The sequence below is a fragment of the Chrysemys picta genome, chromosome 3 (assembly GCF_011386835.1).
Source record: "Chrysemys picta bellii isolate R12L10 chromosome 3, ASM1138683v2, whole genome shotgun sequence".
NCBI lineage: Eukaryota > Metazoa > Chordata > Testudines > Emydidae > Chrysemys > Chrysemys picta.
The window spans coordinates 183377710-183404756 of NC_088793.1; the positions used below are offsets into that span (position 1 = coordinate 183377710).

At 43.1% G+C, this 27047-nt stretch overlaps 1 protein-coding gene across 10 annotated transcripts in view; it reads left to right on the forward strand.

Annotated features, from left to right (window-relative positions):
• The window catches only part of FBXO11 (F-box protein 11), a 186846-nt gene that overhangs the window by 155248 nt on the left and 4551 nt on the right, over positions 1-27047 (forward strand). For all 10 annotated transcript variants that reach the window (XM_065590759.1, XM_065590754.1, XM_065590763.1 and 7 more), the window contains 8 exons: positions 21415-21632; positions 21992-22077; positions 22164-22258; positions 23330-23452; positions 23536-23621; positions 24062-24138; positions 24230-24373; positions 25968-26078. In XM_065590759.1, the coding sequence (XP_065446831.1) occupies positions 21415-21632; positions 21992-22077; positions 22164-22258; positions 23330-23452; positions 23536-23621; positions 24062-24138; positions 24230-24373; positions 25968-26078 (940 nt within the window). The remainder of the gene's footprint in view (positions 1-21414; positions 21633-21991; positions 22078-22163; positions 22259-23329; positions 23453-23535; positions 23622-24061; positions 24139-24229; positions 24374-25967; positions 26079-27047) is intronic.

A 27047-nucleotide genomic window follows, 5' to 3' on the forward strand; every position in this document is an offset into this window, starting at 1 on the left:
CGCTTACGTACCTCGCAGTGAAAACAGCCTTCCTGGTAACGATTACCTCAGCTAGGAGAATAGGAGAAATAGTGGCTCTGATGGCACATCCTCACTACACGGTATTTACGCTTAGGCCACATCCGAAATTCATTCCTAAAGTAACCTCTCCGTTTCACATGAACCAGTTGATTCCTCACCGAGACAATAGGGAGGTTATATTACGCACGCTAAATGTCAGGAGAGCCCTATCCTTCTGTCTGGAGAGGATGAAAGTTTTCAGGAAGTCCCCCAGGCTTTTTCTCTCCATTGCGGAAAGGTCCAGGGGGTCAGCAGTATCAGCCCAAAGACTCTCCAAGTGGGTCTCAAAGTGCATCAAACACTGTTACCAACTTCGCCATATGACCCGTCCAGATAGTATTTGTACACACTCCACAAGGTTGATCTCCTCATCTGTCACCTTCTTCAAGAATGTCCCTGTCTCAGAGATCTGTAGAGCTGCAATATGGGCGTCAATCCAAACTTTCGCAGAACACTATGCGATCATTGGGGACTCTGCCTCCGATGCCTTCTTCAGCTCCACAGTGCTGTTATCTGTAACTGACCCAACTCCAAAGTTCCAGCCCTCCAGAAGGGATACTGCTCAGGGGTCACCTACAGTGGAGCACCCCTAGGGACACTACTCAAAGAAGAAGTTGTTACTCACCTTGTGCAGTAACGATGGTTCTTTGAGATATGTGTCCTTATGGGTGCTCCACAACCCACCCTCCTCCCCCCTACTTTGGAGTTCTTGTCAATGATTGCGGTAGAGAAGGATCTGAAGGGGGTTAGCCTGTGCGCGCTGACTAGCCTCATGGTGCAGCACAAGGAGAGACAGCGTATGTGTGGGCCTAACGGCACTGCTACCAAAGTGCTCTGATCAGCAGTGCAGGGATGCAAGCACACCTACAGTGGAGCACCCATAAGGAGACACATCTCGAAGAACCATCGTTACTGCACAAGGTGAATAACTTCTTCATTGCAAAATTTTGGTGTGGTCAGATGTTGGCTGTGTGTGTGTTCATTCAGTGTACTTTTCTAGCTATGCGCAGATAGCAGAGAAAGCAGACCTCAATTAAACTGCCCAATAAATTTACAGACTCGTTTTTTAGTGAAGGCACCCGGCCAGGTTTATTAACAACAAGGCACGGTTCTAGTACCCCGCACACTCTACAGGACCACTAACACCTTTTACAATGGACTAGCTCAGTGAACGGCGGGACTTTTCGTTTTCCTGAAGGCCAGAAAAAAACACTCCCTCTGAGATACATCTTTATACACTGATACAAACAAGTTACGTATTGCCTCTCTGACATATTTTGGTGCCACCCATTGTCTTGTACCTGTTGGTTTGATCAAAACATCTCTCTCCATCATGCTGTCATCCTGACCTTAGCTTTAAGATGGGTCAGTGTGTTCCCGTTATCTTTGGGGAATGTGCTGGTATCGGGGTATCGTCCTTCTGGAATGTGTTTGCGTGTGTGTTCTTGTGTCTAGCACTGTGTAGGAATATGTGTTTTTACAATATCAGCCCTGTTCTTGCCATATTCTGTGAGCAGGCCCTGCCTTTTGCTCACAACTTAACTTTTGTTTGCAGCAAAGTTTTGATCGCTACTTTAGTTTAGGCTTCAGGCCTCATACAAGGTCTTTAATACAGGCTTATGTTTCAGGCCCTCCTCCTACTACACTTAGGAGCATGAGAAAAATTTCAACATGAGAAGAAGAATTAATTCTTTATATTAAAAAAAAAAATTATTTAATTACTGATAGAATGATCGTATACTGCAGAATTATATACAGTAACTCCTTACTTAACGTCGTCCCGGTTAACGTTGTTTTGTTGTTACGTTGCTGATCAATTCGAGAACGTGCTCATTTAAAGTTGCGCAATGCTCCCTTATAATGTTGTTTGGCAGTCGCCTGCTTTGTCCACTCAATTGCCAGGCAGCACGCGCGCGCACACACACACACACACACACACACACACAGAGAGACAGCTGTGTGCTGCTCCTGCCCTCTGCCTTGGAGCTGCTCCCGGGAGCCTCCTGCTTGCGGTGCAGAATGGTGGGGGGGGAGAAAAGGGGTGCTAATGTCAGGGTGTCCCCCTCCCTGCACTCCTGCCCTCTCCCCCCATTTCTGTACCCCCTCTCCACAGAGCGGGGGGGGGGGACACGACACGGCTCAGGACGGAGGGAGCTTTCTGGCAGCGGCTGCTGTCTCAACTTGCTGATCTACTTAAAAAGGCAGTGTACTTAGTGTGAGGTCACTTAAAGGGACAATGCGTGTCTGTCTCTGCTGTGCTGTGTCTCCTCCCTCCATTTCTGCTGCCAGGTAGAGTGTGAGGCTACATTAACAGCAATGTGTCAACCATTGAGGGTTCAGCTGAGTGCTAGTTTATCATTTAGCAGTAAGGTATTCCCTGGGAAATATCCCACCCTCTGACTCCACCACCTCAACCAAACTTCACAATCATTGCTGTGAACAGTATTAAATTGTTTGTTTAAGTGTGTGTGTGTGTGTGTGTGATTTCCCTGGAATCTGAACCCCCCTATTTACATTAATTCTTATGGGGAAATTGGATTCGCTTAACATCGTTTCGCTTAAAGTAGCATTTTTCAGGAACATAACTACAACATTAAACGAGGAGTTACTGTATTGCACTTGCTAGTATGGTTGAAATGCAGAAAATAAAAGAAAACATGTAACTTTAACTACTGAATAACTTTTAACATGAAAATGTGGGTAAAGTCTCTTTAATTTGTCTGATTCTGCAGAATTTAAACAGAAACTGCATCACCATAGACCCTAGCTGCCAACGTTACAACTACATTAGTGATTGTTGTAACTGTTCACAGGCATGCTTAGCTTAATTGATTACAGGTGACATGGTTCCATTTATGACCTCTGAGCATCTTCTTTGCCATTACTCTTGTGATTTTGTGTCCACACCTAGCACTCTGCCTAGTGATGGTTTTTATGAATTCACTCTGGGTAGCTATCTTGTAGTGCTTTAGCAGCAGCTGCCTGCTCTACACATTATGGATATTTTTAGGAGCCTCTGTTCGTTCCTAACATTTCCACCTCACATTTCCCACATATACCCTATAATTTTCTATGTTATGGTCCCATTGACCATTTCCTGTCATGGAATCCTCTCTCTTCAAGTTGCTCCATCCTCTACGTTCTGGAATTTGATGCTTGATGGCATATAAGCAGAGCAAGGCAGAAATAGAAATGGTAATGGTGCCGAGTGTGCAGAGGTGGGTCCTGAGAAGGAGGTGGAGGGAAATGAAGAGTTTGTGTTTATATTGTCAAATTCAACTACAAGAAAAGTAGACTCTGAACCAGGCCAAACACTACCTAGTGATTATTTGGATCAACAGTGCCTTCAGGCACCTGCAGGTGACAAAGCCCACTTTTTATTCTCCATATGTGGAACTGGTTGCAAATGGAGTGTTTGTCTACATTGCGATTAAAGTGTAATTGCAGCCTAGGTAGTGTATCATCACTAACCTTAATCTAGCTATTATGGTTAAGAATAACACTGAAGATGTGGCAGCATGGACTCTAGTGGAAGCTAGTATCCTTTGTAGGCTTCTACTGGAGCGGCTAGCCTGCACAGTTACCTGTGCTGCCATATCTTTATTGGTAGTGTTACCTATGCTAGCTAGATTGAAACTAGTGAGGATATAGCTACCCACTCTACAGTCATACCTGACTTTGTAGTGTAGACACATACCCTTACAGTGTAAAACTTGGAGCACTAAGAAAAGAGAAAGTAGCTCTCTTCATCAACAAGGTTCTACTAAAAGCATTCAAAGAGGTCTGAAAATTTATCCTGCTTGCACTACCTCTCTTTCTAGGAAAAAGGATTTTTTGTATCAGTGCTTCCCAAACTATAGTATACAGAACACTTGCTGAAGTCTACAAAGCCCTGGCTGGTCTGATGGTGCTGGCTCTTATTTATAGATGTTACACTTCTTAAACAGGGCTACAATTAATAATTTTCCTAATACTACTTTTCCATCTAAGCAATTGCTACAGGTGCCACAGGATGTTATGTGGTTGCCACTGAATGGGAAGCTAGTCCATGCAGTAATGAAAAAGCGAGGTGGTAGGCCACAATACAATATCTGTACTGAGGTTATCTACCCTATGAAATTTGAAAAACCCTGTTTTATGCCAAGGAAGCATGAATATAGTTTTTTCAGCATCCGTACCCCTGGCTCATTTCTGGGAAAGCTAAAACTGGGAAAGCAGTAGTATCTACCTTGGGGATAAGGAGTCCAAAAGACTTCACCTATTTGGCATAAAGTATAAATTTCTAAGATGATCCTTTTCGGATCCCCTCCTGATTTTATCTACCCGTTTCTTGGAGCCGCTGAGTACTGAAAAAGGGAGTTTCCTTGATTCACTCTGAAGAACTCTGATCCTTCGTCCTTGAAACCTATTTTAAATGTTTACAAGAGGCAGTCTTTTCAGTTTATGATTTTATCACTGGCCTTGAGACCAAAGAAGGCTGAGACCACACTGCCCATGCCTGGAGCATCTTTTTTGAAGGTTTAATGAGCTCAATGGCCTGGCTGTTTGCAAACCACATAATACTGATGGCTTGCTTACCAAAAACCTTGTTTCAGATTTTTCACCCTATTGTATTAACACTTCCTGGACTTTATTTTTCCCTAGCAAGTGCACAGTAGTCCACTGGATCAGACAAACTCTGCAAGACGGATGCTGATACACATGATTGTGTTTTGCCCAGTTCAGATAGGTATAGATGTTCTTCTTTGAGTGCTTGCTCATGTTGATTTTATTTTAGGTGTGTATACGCCCATGTGCAGTTGTTAGAGATTTCTGCCTTAGCAGTATCCATAGGGACAGCTGTAGTGCCCTCTGGAGTGGCACTCCCATGCGGCAGTATATCAGGCACCACCGGCCCTGCGCCCCCTCAGTTCCTTCTTACCGCCTGTGACAGTTAGTTGGAACGCCTTGTCTTGTTTTGCAAGAGCAGCAATGGTTTATACATTGACTTATTTAGTTGTTGTTGTACATAGTTTCATTGTTAGTTGATAGTGTTAGTCAGGGGAGTCCCAGTTGGGACTTTTCCCTGAGCGGGGCATGCCCCACTCCCCCAGCTTCAAGCTGTGTGCATCATGCAGCAGGCCCTGCCAATTAGCAATCTGTATGACAGCTGTCTTAAGTGTCTGGGAGAAAGCCACAGGAAAGACGGGTGCCGCATCTGTAAAAACTTTAGCCTGCGGACTCAGAAGGAGCGGGATATCCGCTTGAGGGTGTTATTGATGGAGGCTGCTCCTTGTCCGGCGTCATAACCCTCCACCACAGCACCTACGCCCAGCACTTTGGCCTCAGCACGCAGCACACCGCCAGCACTGCCGAAGAAGAGGCAAAAGAAAAGAAGCACCGAAGGACAGAGGGGCCTCAGGCAAAGGACCTGTGTCAGGCCATGCACCTGCTATGGGGCTTCACGGGAGTACCACAGAGGTGGGACCGCTCACCCCGGCCAGGGACCCACCCACCCCCCACCCCAGGCAGCGGCAGGGGTTCCCAGCCAGTGATGGGGACTTCAGTGCCCGAAGCAGTCCCAATGGCTAAGGAGCAAAGCCGACCGGCTCCACAGGTGCCACGCCAGGTGACCGATAAGGCTTTGCTCACGCCACCAAAGGGGAAAGCCACCAGGGGTGCTGCAGCATAGACTGGCAGAACACTCCAGGTCGCCGGACTACTGGCGCAAGTCCCCATCACTGCAACCTCAGGACCCGGCACTGCAGCCTAGCTCGCCGGCCAGAAAGCCTAGATCTCCATTGAGATCCCCTTCTACTAGGCAAGGACTCTGGACTCGTGGTGCCACTCCTCGGTACTGACGACCGTCTGGCCATAGGTCACCTAGACGCCAATTGCCCTCTCCCAGAAGGTCTCTTTGTCGTCGGTCTCCGTCCCAGAGGGCTCATTCAGGATCTCAGCGTCTTTCGCGCTCGCCCCAGGACCATTCCTCCAGCAGGCAGTGCTACTCCCTGTCCCGCCACTGATCGCCTACCGGGGTCAGTAGGCAAACCCAGGCCCCAACAGCCCCGCCGTGGTCACCGAAGGGACAGTGGTCAGGGTTGGACCGCGATTTCAGCCCATCACCGAGAAGGGGCGACTCCCCACCAATGCGGGAGACCGAGGTAGCACCTGATACGGTGCCAATGCAGCAGGGGCTGTGGGGCCCCCAGTGGCCATACTGGAACCCATGGGTAGTACCGGTGATGCCTGTCCAGTACTCCCAACCCTCCCTGGCCGCATCAGACAAACTGGACAAGGCACCACCGGTACCGCAATTGGAACACGGCACAAGGCAGAGGCTGAGCCCGCGCACCGTACCCCAGCACCGAGGGAGCCCTCCTCTGACAAGGGAAGGGATGACACCATCCCTCAGGTGATATAATCATCCTCATCGTCTCTGGACAAGGCGGTGGCTGGACCCTCCCAAACCAGCAGTTCCCCGGACAATTTTAAGGAGCACCAGGCCCTCCCTAAACAGGTGACTGAAAACCTTGGCCTGTTTATTGAGGAGGTCGCTGAGAAGGCAGATGACTTCTTCAGTGTCCTCTCGACCACCATACTGGCAAAGATTGCATTGGCCATCCACCCAGGGGTGCTCAAAATAGCCAAATCGGTGTGGCAAATCCCCTCCCCTGTTCCGCTGATGTCCAATTCAGCAGAAAAGAAATACTATGTCCCTACAAAGGGCTTCAAGTATCTATATACTCATCACCCCCGCACACACACACCCCCAAAGACAGGGTGGTTCAGGTCCTGATGGACAACATGGCTACGGTTGTGTCCGTGGTGAATGAAAGGGGCAGACAGGGCCACCCCAGTGGAACGCCAAAGAATAAAATGGCCAAAAGACCGGATTTGTTTGGCAGGAAAGTTTATTCAACGACCAGCTTACAGTTTAGGGTCCCTAACCCCCAGGGCTTGTTGGGACGTTATAACTTTAACCTGTGGGACTCACTTTATAAGTTCACTGAGGCCCGCCCATAGGATCATGCCCAAGGGTTTTCCACGTTGGTGAGTGAAGGTCTGGGGAGTCTTCCAGATGGCCTGAGAGGCAACGGACTTGGCTGCCAGTGTGATCACGTCAGCAGTGGCCATGAGACGCGGCTCCTGGTTGCAGGCTTCTGGGCTGCCCCAGGAGATGCAGACCACGATCCAGGACTTCCCATTTGAGGGTTCGGGGCTCTTTTCTGAGCTGACTGACTCCATGGGCTCAAGGACTCCCAAGCCACCCTCCACTCCCTGTGCTTACACACTCCTCAGCTGTCCAGGAAGCCGTTCTGACCTCCACCTCTTCCTCCTCTGACACAGTCAAAGTCCTCCCAGGTCTGGCTCTTACAGGAGAAAGGACAAGGGTAAAGGGCCTAAGAGATGCTATCTGTCCTCTTCCCGCTCGGCTGCCCAACCTGACCCTCCCAGAAGTCAGGGAGGCCAGAAGCAGCCATTTTGAGGGTGCGCTTGAGGATGGCGCCCCAGCCAAAGTACTGGATCCAACCCTCCCTTTCCTCAACCTCCTCTGCCCTTTCTGGTAGGCCCACCTCAGACCGCTGGGTGCTCGACACAGTTTCTTTGGGCTACATCCTTCTTTAAGGGTCTAAAGCCTTTACCCACATGTTAGGGACCCTGTTCCTCCATGGGACTTGAATCTGGTGCTGTCGCAGCTCACGGGTCCTTCCTTCGAGCCTTTGGCTTCCTGTTCTCTCCTTCTCCTCTCCTGGACGGTCATGTTCCTGATCATGGTGACATCGGCCTGCTGGGTATCCGAGTTTCGGGCACACACCTCAGAGCTGTCGTACACAGTCTTCTACAAGGAAAAGGTCCAGCTAAGGCCACACCTGGCTTTTCTTCCTAAGGCCATCTCTCAGTTCTGTTTGAGCCAGGACATTTACTTACCGGTCTTCTTTCCGAAGCCGCATAAATCAGAGGAGGAGCGCAGGCTACATGTCCTGGATGTCATGAGGGCTTCTACATTAATAGGAACAAGCCATTCCATAAGTTAATGCAATTATTCATCACTGTGGCTGACAGGATGAAAGGTCGCTCTGTATCAACTCAAAGAATTTCTTCTTGGATCGCTGCCTGTATTTGCTTCTGGTATGACCAAGCAAAGATGCCACCCCTGGCGATTTTCACCACCCACTCTGCTTTGGCAGCCTTTCTGGCCTATGTGTCTATCCAGGACATCGGTAGAGAACTTCTCCCCCCCCCCCCCCCCCAAAAAAAAAAAATAAATACTGGTAATTTAAAACCAGTTCACATTTTGATATTTCCAAGTATAGGAGAGCTAACTTATCAAAGATAGAATCATCAGAGATTCAGGCATACAAAGTAATGGTTCCATGATCATGTGTAGATGTGCACTGTCGGATATCTAACTGGGCAGAGAAAGGGGAGGGAGGAATAGCTTTTTGAGGCATAGCAACATGGTTAGGGATTCCCATTTTAGCAAAATAAGTGTACTTAAAGGCTTACATGAATGACCATATTCCAGCCTAGGCAGCTAGCAGGGGCTGCATATTGTAAAGATTCACTGATAATTAGTTAGTGATTAGCTGCTGAGATTAGGTCACATGTTATACAGATTATAGGTACTGTGTTGGACTTCTTGGACATTATGGTCAGGCACAGCCAAGGAGGTGGTGGGGTTAAGGTAGCTTCAAGCCACGATTTGTGTTTGGTGCTGGGCTGTTGAGGGATGGTGGAGTCCAGCAGCAGCAGCACCAATAAGAGAATCTTCATAGTACTGTGCACAGTAGCCCAGCCCCAGCAAATCCCTCCCAGCTGGCCTGTCTCCCCCAGCATGTTCCCTACAGTTAGGGCATGTGAGGATTTCTGCATAAGGCCAGTATGGCATCCTTATGCAGTGCCTATGCTGTGGGAATTCTCCATCAGATAGCTATGGCGCTTCTCTAGGCTCTTTCTTCTGCCACAATAGAGTATGGGCATTGACCTGCTTGGCTGAATCCCTTTCTATATTCTTATACTTGGTTGTTGCATGCTCCTTTTTCAGGCTAGCAACCTTTCAAAGGAATAACAAAAATTGTACATTCTCTGAAAAATAACCAATCTTACATTTCTGTGAAACCCTGCATGAAAGCATCCAAGATAACTTAGTACCTAAAACCATATTGAACAAAAACTGAACTTTTGAAAAGTCTTAGTCATTTCATTTTTCTTTGAAAGGCACTCTAGAAGAAATAAAAACCCAGTAACTGAGACTTCAGTTTGGTAGTTAAGAGCAGTATATTTGCTGTTCTTAAGAAAGATGTTAGGTGGTGCTTTGATGGGGAAGATATAATCGTTAAACAGAAGAGCAATGCTTAGACAATAAGTTGCTTAACATGAAACAAATAAAACTGTCAAATGTGAGTGCTTAATGCTGAAAACATAGTACTTGTAAATCTTGCAGCAACTTTCTGAACCATCAGCATATGCCACAAAACTCTGTGATAAAACCAGCAAGTGGAGATCGATTTATTGATTTGATTGATTTTCAGTAAGCAGTCCTTGAAGTTTCTAAAAGATGTATCCCCTTGCTTGCATCAAGCTTTGCTTCACAATTTCTTACGTGGATAAAGAGAAGAACAATCAACCACATTAAAACTGGCTTCAAAGGACAAAGCTGAATTTATTACATACCAGAATTCTTGGTGCTGTTGAAAGGAGCAGTCAGAATATTACTTGTGAATTTCCTTTACATTGAAATAAACATCTGTTTTCAAAGCATGGGCCTCCTATTAGTGTATTATTTAGCTCTCAACTTGTATTATAAGAAAACAATTTTATTCAGTGATAGCTGGTGCCCAGAATAGGCGGAAAGGCTGGATACCCCACCCCTGAGAGAAATTACTTCTCTCTTTTATTCTGATCTTCCAAATAGAATTAGTCAGTGAAGTAAACAATTTGGGGGTCTTCCTCTTCCCTAAGTAAATTCTGCCCCACCATAGTTCTTGGGCGTCTCCTGAAAATGAGTAGGCAGCACCTTCAGCTCTGCTCCCTGTCTCCTTACCTCACCTGAAAAAAGTCTGCTCTGTTCCCATTGTTTCGAATAGAAGTGAGGCCAAGCTACTCTTAGGAAAGATGGTGGCTCCGTGTTAAGCAGAGAGGAGCTCTTTGGAGAATAGCGGAATGGAGACAGTGGCCCTTTTTGCTCACTCAGGGCATCTTGTTGCTTCAGTCCAGCTGAGAGCAATAGGAGATGGCAGCCATTTTGCAAGAGACCAGTTCTTCTTCGAGTGCTTGCACATGTCCATTCCAATTTAGGTATGTGCGTGCCGCAAGCACAGCTGTCAGGAAATTTTTCCCCTAGTGGTATTCGCTGGCTCCTTATCTTCAAGCTCAGATTCCCGATCTGACTTTTTGAGACACCAATACCATCTGGGGACTACGCGCCAATCCCTGCACCCATCTTTGACTTCGGGAGCACTAGGAGCAATGATACCCCAGAATACTGGCCGGTGGGGACTGAAGCCACCCTTACAATGGCCCTTTTGGAACCCATGGGGGTTTCCCCCAGGTCAAGCCACTAGCTCAAGGTGCTTCTTCTCCATGCGTTCGGAGACTACAGCAGCACTGGTGGCGCACTGAGAGACTCCACAACCCATTGCAGGGAGGTTGGGGAAAGGACGGCCCCCGTACTCACCTGCGGTGGGAAGCAGAGTGCCGCGGCTGGGAGGTGGCAGAGTGGAGCAGGCTGGGGCCGGACTGCTCCACTTCTGCTGCTGCTGGTGAGTGCGGGGGGGATCCCTTCCCCCAAGCCCTCTCCCCCAAGCAACACGGCTGGGGCCTGGGCGAGGGAAGCGGAGCGGGCTGCTCCCGACCCCCCGCTAATCCCTAGGGCCACTCTGGGACTGCAGGGCCCCCAAAAGTGCCTCCCCACAGCTCCTGCCTCCCAGACTCTGGGGGGGGGGGGGCCCTGACCGCCTCTGACACCCTCTGCCCCTTATCCAACCCCTCGGCCCCAGCCTGGCCCGGCACCCTTAACACGCTGCTCAGAGCAGCGTGTCAGAGCTTTACCACCTTGTATGCGAACCCGTGTTATATCGGGTCGCATTATATCAGGGTAGAGGTTTATTTATTTTTTCAAAAAAAAAAACCAAAAACCCTACTCATTGCACCTGATGTAATCATGACACACCTCTCTATTAGTTGAAGTATAGATACACGTCTAAACAAGATTATCTGGAACAAAGAAAAGTCTGACACAGGGTGCTAGTTTTCTTAAAGAACGAAAAGAATTTAATTCAACTCATAAACTAATGGATTTATTTGTTAATTCTTAGACAGTTCTGTACTGAGGGTGAGGTGGATTAGCTAGATGATCTAGATATGTATCTTCTGTTTCTAATTTCTTTGATAAGCTTAAGCAGCAGAGAAGGTGCCAGGTCTTTGCTAAACCCAGTCTAGATAAATCCTTTATTTCATCACAGAGGCATCCACTGCTAGATTAGTAGGTTAAGACAATTGCAGAGCTACCTGATATGAATCAGTGAGAGTATTAAAACTGCCAGCAATTGAGGGTGCACACACTTTTTCATCAGCTGTGGTAAATCTACCTCCATTAAAATGTAGTACCCAAGAAGCCAATAAACAATCTGGAAAACAAAATGATTTTCAGAGAGTTCATGTTCGAGAGATTTGGATGAAGTAAATGCAAAAACTGTTTACTACAATACCCTCCTGAATAGGAATGACAGAAAAAAGGAAGTGACTTTTTATAATCACAGGTTTCAGAGTAGCAGCCGTGGTGCCACAAGTACTCCTGTTCTTTTTATAATCACTTATTTCAAGTAAGGAACTTTAGGAACAGGAGGCATCATTTTGCCCAGTACATTTCTTGAGTTGGATTAAAATCAGGCTACATATTTTGCTTTAACTAAATGTTGTTTCCTCCTCCTTTGAGCTACAAAAATAAATGTTTTGGTGTGATGATGATTTTATAAATTATTGGTTAGACCGAATCTTTGGTTGAGGTACAACCTAATTACATTACACTGCTCTACAGCCAAAATGCTTCTGAAATAAATGTAGTCAAACTTTATTAATTCTGGGTCACTGAGAACAAAAATGATGCTTACAATTGTTGATTGGCTCTAGTTTTCAAGATATGCTATTGGGTCAGTATATACGACCCTTGACTTGGGAATGGCGAGTTATAAAGGGAAGGGATCTCAATTTAAACCAGAAATGACTAAAATACATCTTTGACTGGATCTATGAATAAATCTATGACTGGGTTTGGACAGTACTTGCAAAAAAATGAATGATGCAATCTGAAGCTGGTATTGCGTCATACATGATATGAATTGTATCATGTTATTCCTAGAAGTCATGGATGATGCAATCATAACGAAGCTTACATCACTCTGCTGAACAAATTGCCCTATATCAGCTCTAGAAATCATACAGTGCCGTGCTCTCTTATTTGTCAGTGTTTGATTTTGCAAAGGGACACATTTCTGTTTAGCCAAAATGAGCAGAGATGCCTCGTACTTGTGTGAACACTGCAGATAACTTCTGCTATGTTTGTGGTGAAGTGACTTTTGCATCACAAAAGCACAGTGTAACCACTATGGTTAAGAAAGCCTATCACCTTTATTTTGGCTGCAAAATTGGAGATCAGGACAAGAGGTGGGCCCCACACATATGCTGCAACACTTGTGCAACAAATCTTCACCAGTGATTGAACGGGAAAAGGAAATCTATGCCTTTTGCAGTGCCAATGATTTGGAGAGAGCCAACAGATCATACCAGCAATTGTTACTTCTGCATGGTGCCTCCAGTTGGGAAAGGTGTGTCAAAGAAGAAAAAGTGGACTGTGCATTATCCAAACATTCCATCAGCTATATGCCCAGTACCCCACGGAGAAAGACTGCCGATTCCTGATGCACCAGAATCATTCTCACTTGAGTCAGACGAAGAGGAGGAAGAGGATGAAACTTCTGGTCCTGAACCATCAATGTCACAGGACCCACATTTTCTCCCATCCTCCTCCTCTGAACCACACCTCATAACACAAGGTGAACTGAATGACCTTGTCAGGGATTTGGAACTACCCAAGAGTAAGGCAGAGCTGTTGGGCTCCAGACTACAGCAGTGGAATCTCCTGGCAGGTGATGTTAGGGTTTCCATGTTCCGTGACCATCAAAAGGATTTTGTCCCATTCTTCTTCCTGGAAGGTGATCTTGTAGCCTGCAACAACATCGATGGTGTGATGGTAGCCCTCAACATCGTTCACGATCCAGATGAGTGGAGACTGTCCATTGATTCATCAAAGACGAGTCTTAAAGCTGTTTTACTTCATAATGGCAATGTTTTGCCATCAATTCCAGTTGGTCATGCAGTCCATATGAAGGAAACCTTATGAGAACATGAAACAACTTTTGAGGTGCATAAACTATGACCAACATCAGTGGCAGCTTTGTGGTGATTTGAAGGTTGTTGCTCTTTTGCTTGGTCTGCAGACTGGATACACAAAGTACTGCTGTTTTCTCTGCGAATGGGATAGTCGTGCAAGAGATTCCCACTACATCAAGAAAGATTGGCCACTCCGACAGTCATTGGAGCCTGGGAGGAAAAGTGTTCAGCATCCACCACTTGTTGAATCAAGGAAGATTTTGTTACCACCCTTACACATCAAGCTGGGTCTGATGAAGAACTTTGTCAAGGCCATTGACAAAACACAAGCAGCGTTCAAGTACCTCCGTTGAAAATTTCCAAGTTTAAGTCAAGCTAAGATAAAGGAAGGTGTCTTTGTTGGTCCTCAGATTCGTGAACTTCTTCGAGATGATGCATTTGACCATGCACTGCGTGGCAAGGAAAAGACGGCATGGAAAGCCTTCCACTTAGTGGCAATAAATTTTCTCGGAAACAACAAGGCAGACAACTACAGGTTGTTGGAAAACCTCCTCAAGGCACACAAAAGCCTTGGTTGCAACATGTCACGAAAGATACATTTTTTGCACTCTCATCTAGATTTTTTTCCACCCAACTGCGGAGCAGTGAGCGACGAGCACGGCGAGTGATTTCACCAGGACATTGCAACAGTGGAGAAACGCTATCAGGGCAAATGGAGCCCATCAATGCTTGCAGACTATGTGACAAGAGATGCTCCATTTAATGAATACAAGAGACAAGCCAAGAAGCGCCGAGTAGGCACTGAATAGGACTAAACTATGTACATAATAGTTTTTTGCCTTTTGTTTCATAATAAATTTTATTTATATAACCCTTTTGCTGATTTTTAAAGTGTTACATAAACAGGACAGGTGAAATATTATCATGTAAAGCAATCATAAACACATGAAAAGACCTAGGTTTACAATTTATGATTAAAACTCTACTATCTACACAATATACATAGACATAAAATGTAAAAACTTAAATATCTTAGAAACAGTAGCCAATCAGTTGTTTTAATTGTCATATTTGAATTCAGCACATCGAAATACATAATAAATAGCACATTTTATCTCTGAAGCAGACGACTTCTCAAAAATTGTAGACCAGTGTTACAGGAGGAAAATGTTTAAAAAGTGAATAGTGATTGTTAATGCCTCAGTTTTTGGGTGCCCAACTTTAGACCCCTTGTGACCCTATGCACCCCTGTATTCACACACCCCCAGACTGTTGCAATGATTTTTGTACAGAATATGCCTTGTTGAGGTATAATTTGAAAACTAATAACATACTGGTCAATAATATAATTGTAAAACATGTATTAGTGATGTATGTGAATTTAGATACTTATGGATAATTATGCTTTAAAATCTGAGACTAAAAGGTATTTAAATCAGGCATGTCAGGGAGAGTTAATAAACAGGTTTTCTCCAGCCAAAGGATAAAGACTGACACGTCAAACTGGGTGTGGCCCAAATTCAGTGGGCTATTCATTTGTATTGGAGGTTGCAGCAGGAAGAGATAATTTTGCATAATAGCAACCATCAGCAGGAAAGAACCAGCATGGAGCCTTATCTTCCAGACCTCATGGCTTCTTTACTCTGCATGAACTAATGAACTTTAGCTGGGGGTACCTTTCAGAAGAATACATTTCAAAGGTTCACTGGACTATAAAGAGAGGGGGATCAAATCCCTCAATTGTCCTTCACTTTAAGGAGACAAAACAAAGCGATTTGATCTCTGTCCTGGGTCCTGGCCAGGCCAGCCAGTAAAAAGCTAGAAAGAAGACTTGGGGTGAGAGAAACCATCTTTAATAAAGACTATATCTTGCTAGCCTAAGTCTGACTTTTAAATGCGTACTTTCACTTTTATTTGCTTGTAACCATCTCTGCCTTTATCTCTTTTACTTGGTATCACTTAATCCATGCTCTTGTTTTTCTTTCATTAGAAATCATCAGTGCTGGGTAAGTTCAGTGAAGTGTGTGCTTCTAGTAAGCTAACAAGGTTGAAATGTTGTACTCATAGACTCATAGACTTTAAGGTCAGAAGGGACCATTATGATCATCTGGTCTGACCCCCTGCATGCTGCAGGCCATAGAACCGTCCCTACCCCTTCCCTGGACTCTGCTGTTGAAGTCCCCAATCCTGTTTTTAGTGACTGCAATCGGCAGAGACCCTCCTGCTAGAGATCCCTGCCCCATGCTGCGGAGGAAGGCGAAAAACCTCCAGAGGCTCAGCCAATCTGCCCTGGAGGAAAATTCCTTCCCGACCCCAAATGTGGCGATCAGTAAGACCCCGAGCATATAGGCAAGAGTCTCCAGCCCGACCCCGTTAGCCATTATACTATTTACCCACCATTGCTTGGCTTTCCTTGACTACTATGTTTTACCATTAAACCATTCCCTCCATAAACTTATCTAACTTTATCTTAAAACCAGACAGGTCCGTCGCCCCCACCGTTTCCCTCGGTAGGCCGTTCCAATATTTCACCCCTCTGACGGTCAGAAACCTTCGTCTAATTTCAAGTCTGAACTGAACTTGTACTGTTTCTATTGAGGCAGTGAACCTAACATTTTTTCTGTAAGATTCCAGTGAGAGGGACTGACCTTGCAGGAGGATGATTTGGGTGTGAATTCAGGGATGGAAGGGTACTCAGTTCAACCTGCAAGGAGTATTCAAGATGGCCAAAGACAGAGTGAGGCTTGTGGGTTGCTGGCAGGCTATTGGGGTCAGGGCTCTGAACCAAAGCTGCACAGCCACAAGACACCCAAGATTGCAAGTCTGAACTCCTGACTGGCCTGGGTAAACCCCAAAATGTCATGGTGATATAGTTGAACGAGGAACACAGTTTGATGATTAACTGAGATTCACACTTTCAGCATTGATAAACTTGTTTAAAGTGATTCATAAGTGAAAAGGCTGGAGACAGGTTAAAAAGAGGTTAGTTTCATTATTTTCTGTTTTGTCTCGGGTAAGGGACAGAGAACAAAACTGAAGCATAAACATGAGCATCAGGAAAGCTACGTACAAAGTTGAATCTGGCTAGGCTAGAGCATTCTTAGAATAAAAGAGGAGTTTGAACACCAAAAATGGGAGGCTGACCTGAGAGCCAAGGAGAGGAAGGCAGAAAAGCAATAGCAAGAAGAAGCATACAAACATTCCATGGAAAATTAGAGATAGCGAAGGAAGCAGCTGCACACCAACAAACGGTGGAGCTGAAAGAGAGAGAAGCCCCAAAAGAGAAGGAAAGGCTAAAGCATAAAGGATGGGCAGGGGCAGATCCCACAGCCCACGGGTACTCTCCCTCTCCAAGGAACACACAGCTGGAACAAGTTGTGCCTTGCATACATAGAAGTAGACTGCATTGAAGAATACTTTACCACTTTTGAAAGGCTATGTGAGGTTCATAAAGTTCTAGAGGACAAGAAATTCCAACTTTGATTACTAAGCTCTCAGGAAGGGGATGAGCAGAGAAATATGAACAATTGTTTGATCTTTCTGCACAGGACCTGTTCCTGAGCATACGTTCTGAAGAAATCAGACATGCTATTTGGGATAAATCTCTGGAACCTGTCCAAAAAACAGCAGTTCTGGCTTATTCCTATATGCAAGCCAGAATGTCCACTGAGTGTAAGCTGAAGAGGGAAGGGACAGAAGCCCAGACTTATAGGGGGTGCGGCATTTTGTCTCTGGGAAGGGAGAGGGTGGCTGAGAGCCTAGGAACTCCCCATTAGGATCTCACATGCAGGCCCCTGTAGAGGAGAATGGTCTAAGAAGATATTTTATGTGCAATTCCACTGAATACTTGAGGAATAATTGTCTTGAGCTGAAAAAAAGCCAAGCCCATGCTCCATCCAACCAGGTTAATGCAGCTGTCCTTAACACAGAATCCCAAGAGGTACCTGCAGGTCACCTGATTATTTTGGGAGGTCTGACCCATTGGAGGTGGACATGGAATTTGTTAAAGCTTAATGCATTCAGAGAAGAGAGACTGGTGCACTAATTTCTTTGGTCAGGGAAAGCATGGTTAGACAATCATACATGCTCCCTGGGGAGAATTCAGAATTTCTAGAACTGAGACAATACAAATTCCCTGTACCTTTGGCTAAAGCACATGTGAGGTGGGAAGATCTGGTGGAAACTTTTGAAAGTTGGTCTACTTGACAGTATTCCAACAGCAATTCTTGTAGGAAATGATATTTTGTCTGTCTAAAATGGTGCAGCAAAAAAGAATGTTGTTCTGTAATCTCAGGAGCGGATAGTGCAGACAAAGAAGCAGCAGTGGGGGAGAGGGGTACAGCCCCAGCTCAGCAGGAGAAAACAATGTGCTTTCAGGTATGGTGGGAGGTCCAGGTCACTCCTGCATAGCAGAGGAGAGTAGTGAGCATACAGATCCGAAAAGGGAGAAGTTGTCCCCTGTAACTGGAGAGGGTATTCTGGTTGTCTGCAGCCAGGGTTTTCCAGTGAGCACAAAGCAAACCCCATGCTAGACAGCATCTGTGGGTACATCCTTAAGGGGACACCAGTGAAGGGAAAAAATGAGGAAGGGAGATTGAGGAAGGAAGCTTTCCTGGGGAAAGATAGAGGCCCTCGGAAACCTTACAAGCAAGTAGTTGTGCCTGCCCAGCACCATGGGGTTTTAATGTTGCTAAGCACATTATTGTCCTTTTGCTCGTCTCTTGCAGGCACATAGAACCAATGAGAGGTTAAAGAAAAAATTTTACTGGCCAGGGATACAGAATGATGTGGGCACCTATTACAGACCTTGTGATTTATGTCCGAAGAGGAGACCTGTAGGACCCCAAAAAGTCCCCTGCCCCCCCTTACCTGTGATACAAGAGGCATTGTATAGGGTAGCAATGGACATTGTGGGCCCAATGCTGCGTCTTACTCAAACAGGAAAAAAACGTACCTTGGTAGTAGTGGATTTTGCCACTAGATACCCCAAAGCAGTTACACTAACTAACCTAGAGGTTGATACTGTGGCATCTCGTTCACTATTTGCAGCATAGTGAAGAGATTTTATCAGATAATCTATCAAATTTCATGTCCCAGCTATTCAGTAAATTATGTGGAGTGAAACAACTAAAGGCTGCCTCAGCTCAGCTAGAGACAAATGGCTTGGTGAGAGGTTCACGGGAACATTGAAAGCAATGTTGGGAACATATGTGAACCTAATACTTTTTCTGAGAGGGTCCAGTGAGAGGGACTGGACCTTGCAGGAAGACGGTTTTGGTATGAATTTAGATCTGGAAGAGTACTAAGGTCAGACGGCAAGGATTATCCAAGTTGGGCAAAGTCAGGGTGAGGCTTGTGGGCTGCTGGCAAGCTTTTGGGGTCACAACTCTGAAAGAAAGCTGCACAGGCATAAGACACCCAGGGTGGCCAGGCATACATTGATTGAACCCTTACTGCAGCGGTGGTCCACCAGGGGTCCACAGAACCCCGTGGTTGAAACTCTGAGCCCCGGCACCCCTCACCGCGGGGCTGAAACCCTGAGCCTCGGTGCCCCTTGCCGCAGGGCTGAAAAGCCGAGCACTAGTTGCAGTGCCAGAGTGGGGAAGTCCTGGGGGCAGCTCCACCCCCTTCCCCTCCCCGCCCCTGAGGCTACACCCCCTGGCCAGGTAGGAGGTGGGAAGCCAGAGTCAGGCAGTGCGGGCAGCTATGGAGCAGGCAGCCACGGCATTCCCCCTTCTGCAGCTGGTGCCTGGGATTGCGGCTGCTCCTCAGCTCTCGCAGTCGGTAAGAGCTGCCCAGGCAGGGGGACCCCACTCTGTGGTTGGCACTGCTCTTGGGGAGCAGTGACCACAGGGGAGCCCTCCTGGCACACAGCCCCTAGCTGTCCCCTCCCTGCATCCTGAGTTACCCTCCTGCCCATACACAGCCCCTAGCTACCCTGTCCCTGCATCCTGAGCTCCCCCCCCCACCTGCACACAGCCCCTAGCTACCCCCTCCTTGTACCCTGAGCAGTTTTCAAACGTTTTGAGCTGAACCCCCCACCACACACAATTCAGACAGGCTGGGTGGCCTGCTGAGGTGAATCAGGGGGTGGAGGTGGTGCTGCCTTCCTGGACCGTGCTGTGCAGAGCTGGCCCAACCCCTAACCTGTCCCCCCAAAATAGAAGTCAAACTACGCCTATGCCCAAGGCCCCCCCCCAGCCTGAAGCCCTGAGTCCCCCCCCACACCCATTCCCATGCTGGGCCCTGGAGTTTTTATAGCATGTTGAGGGGGGCCTCAGAAAGAAAAAGGTTAAGAACCCCTACCTTATTGGCCTGGGTGAGCCCCAAAACGTCACACCCCATAAGGGACACTGTTTCAGTCAGTACCTGCCATTGAAAGACAGCCCTTTTTAGGGTGTCGGAAGTTGGACATCTCAAGTCATTAGTCACTCTTGGGAAATGTTGGCTATTTTATTGGGAAGGGTGTCATTTAGGTCTTCAGACTTTACCTTGATTACCTGAAATTGTGAAAGAAGATTAAAGCGTGTTTTTTTTTTTCAGTTTATATTGAAAACATTGATCAAGGCAGTTTATGAACTCGGGGGAGGGAAGGGATTCTGAAAACCAATCTAAAAAGGAAATGAAGTAAATGAGTAATTCAAATACTCTTTTCTCCACTAAAATGCAGTAAGAAAATACTAGTAATTGGAGGATGACAGTAGGGCAAATAGTACAAATATTCTTTTCCTTTGCTTATGCAATTTTAATGGGTTGGTTGGTTTGTTTTTATAATTGCAGCAATGCATGGAGCTAGATTCTGAGGATTTTTCTCACTAATTTGAGTATCCTACTCTTAAATTGTTTCTCATTAGTACTCAACTTTCATTTCAAGATTTGCAGGCATCTCATGGAGAATCATTTGAAAAACACTTAAGATGTGTTAATATTTTTATTATTACTACTGGGGATGTTTTTGTGAAAAAAAATCCTTTTCTTTAAAAGACGTTTGTTGCATTTTTCTCACATGAAGTAATAATGTGTCAGTTTAACATCACAGTTAGTTGCTCTGGAAATGATTGAAACCATAAACAAGACTATGACTAAGGAATAATCAGTAGGAACAGATTCTATTTCTTCACAGACCACTAATAATAAATAAGGACCAAGAAAAAGGCCTGAAAAGAAGACATATAAACAAACTTTTATTTTGGAAACAGAATGCTGCTTGACGCCATGCCTCTTCTCCTCTCCCCTCCCTCTGCCCCAATTTTCCATGTGGAATAATTTGCTCTTTTAGATTGATTGATTTTTTTTGTTTGTTTGTTTGTTTTTGGTTAAGCACCCAGTTCCCTTTGATTAATTTCCCTTTGGTGCTTTCCTGGATTAGGTCTTTCAGGTGCAATTTTGAAAAGACTTTTAAGAAGTAACTTTACTTTGATGAGCAGTCACAGTGAAGTCTAATAAAATTAATCACTTTTCAGAATCAGCACCTAAACTAGTTCTTATTTTGGTTTTGATTGCAGTGTATTTGGGAAACACAAGTAAAGTCTTAAGTTATTTTTTATGTTGTTCAATTTGGTAAACTAACAAAATACAGATTCAATAGAGCAATTTCTTAAAATAGCAATTTTGGTATGTGTTTTTTAAATTTGACTCTCAGCAATATTAGTATAAGACAATTCCAAATACGCAGCACTAGAATACTGAAAGTAGACACACAAATTCCTTAATAGATAGCAATACAAAGAAATCTTTTCTCACTTAATTAATGTAAGATTTGTTTCATTTTACTTACTTGGAAGATGCTTATGCTACAGTGATGATGGCTATGTAATTACCTAGATCTATAGCAATAATGGTACTTTTTGTAGACATGGCTATCTTTTTTTTTTCTTTTTAGATTCCCAAGCTTTAGGGAGAGCATTTTATAACTACAATCTTTTTCTCATATTTTAAAAAGATTTTCTTACAGAAAACTTTGTGTGTTGTTTTGTGTAGGGTTATTTTGAAAGCTGCAACATACATAGAAACAGGATAGCTGGCTTTGAGGTCAAAGCTTATGCCAACCCTACAGTAGTTCGGTGTGAAATCCATCACGGTCAGACTGGAGGAATCTATGTTCATGAAAAAGGAAGAGGACAATTCATAGAGAATAAAATCTATGCAAACAATTTTGCAGGTGTTTGGATTACCTCAAACAGTGACCCAACAATAAGGTTGGTTTGTTTCTTTAGTGGTTGGGTGTTTAGTTGGTGCTTGTTTGTAGGAATGTTTTAGGGAGAAAGGGAAAATGCGTGCCATATTACTTCCGTTTTTGAATAACATTAACATTCCTACATATATAAAAATGACATGTATGTGTCAGGGTGCAATGGAATTATATTTTTAATTTGCATGCATACAGTACATTTTTAGAAGTATATAGTTTCTTAAAATTCTGCAATCCTGACATTATTCTAGATTTCAAAACCTGGTAAGTTTCACATATATTTGTACATTTTCTATATATGTTTAGATTATATGGTACAGTGTAACTTACTTTCATAGTTTTGTAACGTGTGGTTTTGTTCCTTAGGGGCAATGCAATTTTTAATGGGAATCAAGGTGGAGTTTACATCTTTGGTGATGGGAGAGGCCTTATTGAAGGAAATGACATTTATGGTAAATTTATACATTTACCTTATTGCATCTTGGACTTTTTATATTGTGTGTGCCAAATTTTCCTAAAGTATGACTCCTTTCAATAGGTAATGCATTAGCAGGAATTCAGATTCGAACAAATAGTTGTCCCATTGTTCGACACAACAAGATTCATGATGGCCAACATGGTGGAATTTATGTGGTGAGTACTAACTACATATAGAGTCTAGGCGTGCAAATTCTGCTAGGTAGTATTTTCTGTGGGTGTTATGGAAGTGTAATGCCTTGTATACACACTTAAACTTTAAAGTAAACATTTAAAGTTTCCTTTTCTGTTTTGTTATACTTCGATTGAAGTAGTTTCTTACGTTCTACAGATAGATTCACCTAATTACAATTAATCTTGTTTTAATTTTGGCAAATATAGCTAGAATATTTCTTTTAAATTCAAGACATTGCTCTACAGTGTAATTTTAAAAGAGCTAGCTAGCAAAATAGCAAATTTAAAAAAAAAATTTTTTTACCTTACATCAGTTTTTGGTAATAATTTGACATCATGTAGACTTAAAATCTAGAAACCTGGAGCATTTCACAGTTATCACTAGACTGGCAAAATTCCTATCTCCCCACCCACAAGCTGGCTGGCATGTGTTACTAAAAGTACGCAGAGAAGTTAGAAGTCAAGACTAGAATTTAAGTCTCTAGCATGTGAAACCAAGGGTTATATAAAATGAACTGAAACTCTCAGACTAGAATTGTATAATTATTTGTCTTACTATCTGACCCTCAGAGTCTAATGTTGCTTTAATTTTAAACACAAATGCACCAGTAAAGATTGTTATATGCCTTAAGGAAGAAACATGATAATTTATATAACTTATTTTATTTTTAATAGACAATGCTGGATGTAAGATTAGAACCTGGTTTCCTAGCACACACAGTTGAGTGCAGAGCTCCACTAGCAAAACCCAGCAGAGATTTCTAAACTTCAGTACAAACCCTTGAAATCTCAAGTAGTAAATCAGATGTAAAACGAGAAATACTTAATCTGTTTTTACACTTAAAATGTTCAGAAATATAAAGTCTCATGAATAGTACAAAATGCTTTTAAAAATGGTAGTAACTTGAGAACTCTGGGAAACTTCTACCATAAGAAAGGACGTCACACCTGGACAAAGCAATTTTTTTTCCCTACAAGAAGAAAAAGGCCATAAAGCCAATATTTGCAAGAGACTACTTTATTTAATCTTCGACTTATCTTGCTTGTATTTAGCATGAAAAAGGACAAGGTGTTATTGAAGAAAATGAAGTTTACAGTAATACTTTGGCTGGAGTCTGGGTGACAACAGGAAGTACTCCAGTATTGAGGAGAAATAGAATACATAGTGGGAAACAGGTGGGTTTTGTTTTGCGTGATAGAAATACTGTTTTCACACTTCTTCCTTACTTCTAATTTAATTATTTTATTTTTAATGTCAGGTTGGTGTTTATTTTTATGACAATGGACATGGAGTGTTAGAGGACAATGACATCTATAATCACATGTACTCAGGGGTTCAAATAAGGTAATATGTGTTTTCATTTTACATATAAAAAGAGATTTTATTGTATTATCCTTATTTCTCTCTTTACTCCTCCTTATCATTCGGTTTCTAAAATTTACCCTGGGGGAGGAGGGTATCCTTTTAAATCTAGTGTTCTTAATTTCAATTCAAGGGGAGGAATTCTTGTCAGGAGAATCTGGATACTGACTTTTATCTCCAGTTTCTTTCTCCGTTGATAATAGTGTGAAGTCTTAAGTCTATTTGTTTCCAAGTAAGCAATCAAGGATTTCTAAAGGCTTACAAGCAATGTCTTTTATATTTTTACATGGGGTCTGATGTGTAAACCTACAGAACGCTGATGTGATTGATGTATTATTTTTTTCCCAATTTTCAGATGTATTTTAAATGTTTAGTTTTAGGAAACCTTTTTTAATAATTCATTTGCTTGTGGTTATCTGTAGAACTGGAAGCAACCCCAAAATTAGGCGCAACAAAATCTGGGGAGGTCAGAATGGTGGTATTCTTGTTTATAATTCTGGTAGGTCTATTCTTTCATTTTTTTCAGACCTTAAGATGCTTTGCAACATGGTTATTAGAAAGACAGTTATGTTGAATTTTTTTTTTTATAGGGCTTGGATTTATAGAAGACAATGAAATTTTTGATAATGCAATGGCTGGAGTATGGATTAAGACAGACAGTAATCCTACACTAAGAAGAAATAAAATCCATGATGGAAGAGATGGGGGCATCTGTATATTTAATGGGGGCAGAGGTAGCATTCTTTCCTCATTAGAATACACTAAATATATTGGATTATAACCTAATTTCAGATTAAGATATAGTTCTTTTAAATTGCTCTTTAGAAATTTGATTATTTTTCTTTATGAAGTAGTAAAATATTTATTTAAAATGTACTGATGCTTTTTAGTGTCATCAGTTAAATCTGTAATATTAAACTGTAACAGGCAAAGGAATAATTCACCTCATCCAGGAAGCCTATTCCAGACTGCTTCTATAAGGCTAGACTTCTTCCTTATTACGTGCGATCTACATTTGTAACTTTTTTGCCATTTAACTGAAGGACAAAAGGTCTGATGTAACCATCAAATTGAAGATCTCAGATCTTGGATTTGTGGGGGTTTTGTTTTTGTTTTTAAAAGTATGGTTTTTGTCAATACCAAAGATCTGGAAAGAGCCAGACTTCCCCTACTACCCACTAAAAGGAAAATATCTTATTAAGAAATTAGGTGGGTAGTCCTTCATTGTGGATTATAAACTTTAATTTTAGGTTATGTAGTTTTGAGTTGAGCTGCACTGCAGCGGCAAAGTACCAGTCAAAAAATTATGCTCTCCTTTGAGACTACCAAATGCTGCTGTAGAAAAAAGAACAGAGCACAAAGTCTGACAGATTTGGTTTTCTTAAATATAGAGTAGCCTCTAGGTCAGTGGCTCTCAACCTTTCCAGACTACTGTACCCCTTTCAGGAGTCTTTGTCTTGCGTACCCCAAAGTTTCACCTCATTTAAAAAGCTACTTGCTTACAAAATCAGACATAAAAAATACGAGTGTCATAGCACACTATTACTGAAAAACTGCTTGCTTTCTTATTTTTACCATATAATTATAAAATAAATCAATTGGAATATACTTACATTTCAGAAAAAAGAAGAACAGGAGTACTTGTGGCACCTTAGAGACTAACAAATTTATTAGAGCATAAGCTTTCGTGGACTACAGCCTATGTCTATATGCATCCATCTATATGTCTATATGCATCCAAAGAAGTGGGCTGTAGTCCACGAAAGCTTATGCTCTAATAAATTTGTTAGTCTCTAAGGTGCCACAAGTACTCCTGTTCTTCTTTTTGCGGATACAGACTAACACGGCTGCTACTCTGAAACCTTACATTTCAGAGTATTAGTATATAGAGCCGTATAAACAAGTCATTATATGAAATTGTATTTTGTACTGACTTGGCTACTGCTTTTTATGTAGCCTGTTGTAAAGCTACACAAAAATCTAGATGAGTTGATGTACCCCCAGGGGTACGTGTACACCTGGGTGAGAACCACTAGTCTAGGTGTATTACTTACGAGCTTATTGTGGGTCATAGGTCCCATGTTTTCCCCATTGTACTGAAAATCCTAGTTGTATTAAATATCCTTAGATGCATATAAATTGAGAATAACTTTCAAAGGATGATGTGTATTATCTCCAATATCCTGTTAATCCTTTCATCCTGGGAATACCCATCACTGGCATTGAAACCATTGGTACTATGAGTAAAATATCATACAAATTGCTTATAAAGAGAAACACAATGATGCTTAGCCTTAAATCTGGTGTTTGTTGTTGGTTCTGTTGTAGGTCTCCTTGAAGAGAATGATATTTTTAGGAATGCTCAAGCTGGTGTTCTCATCAGCACCAACAGTCACCCTGTGTTAAGGAAAAATCGAATATTTGATGGCTTTGCTGCAGGTTTGTATTCTTTAAATCATATTTTGAAGGGTTAGAGCTTACAGATTTTAGTTCAGTATTTATAACAGGCAAGAGTCCTTTTCTACAGCTAGGATTATTATTCATTTGAACAGTGTGAGATATTCTATAGTTATATTCTAGAAATCATTTGGGATTTTAGAATTGTGAAAATGCCAGTTTTGCAGCATTCTCTGAGATTGTCAGGAAATAATGCAGTTTCTATCTCATCACATAGCAGACTTTCTAGTAACTGTTCACAATTTTCTTTTGAAAGTCAATCAGGATGTAAATGTTACTGACTTGGTGAGAGTTGACTTGAATTTTCTATCACTAATCCTGTTTTAGAGCAAGGACAATTTTAGCAACATACTTCTGAGATTCTGGAATCACTTTGCGTGGAAGGCATCAAAAGTATTGAAATCTGTATTTTTTTATGGAATCAGTTGAATAGGAATACTAAGTCTTATTGTAATAATGGTGACTTTCATACACTGCTGCTTGTTAGAAATTGTGCTATAATAGTTCTTTAATCCTAATCAATTGAAATTGCATGCTTGAGTTTTCTCCATTTGTCTTTCAGAAAAAGCAAGCTTCTGTGAAGACCTTTAAAAGGTCTTGCTTCTGTGTACTGCTGGGGAGCTGCCAAAATGAGTTCTGGCCAAGTGACCTGAAAGAGTTTGATTTCTGAAAATCTTGGGCTTAATCAACAGACTTTTTGGGTGCCCAACTTGATATCTTTTCAGATAGTGTATAGTTCCTGAAAACCAGGTCAAGATGGGCACCTAAAAACATAACATCACTTTTGAAAATCTTGGCCAGTTGTACTGTTCTGTTATCTGAGAAACTAGTGGTTTGATTATTAGTTGCTAATTGGAAAACATGAAATTGGCTTTACCTCTATGAAGAGATGCAGTGGGAATGTTTGGACTTTAGCTCGGTCAGTCACAGCACAATTTCTAGATATTAGTA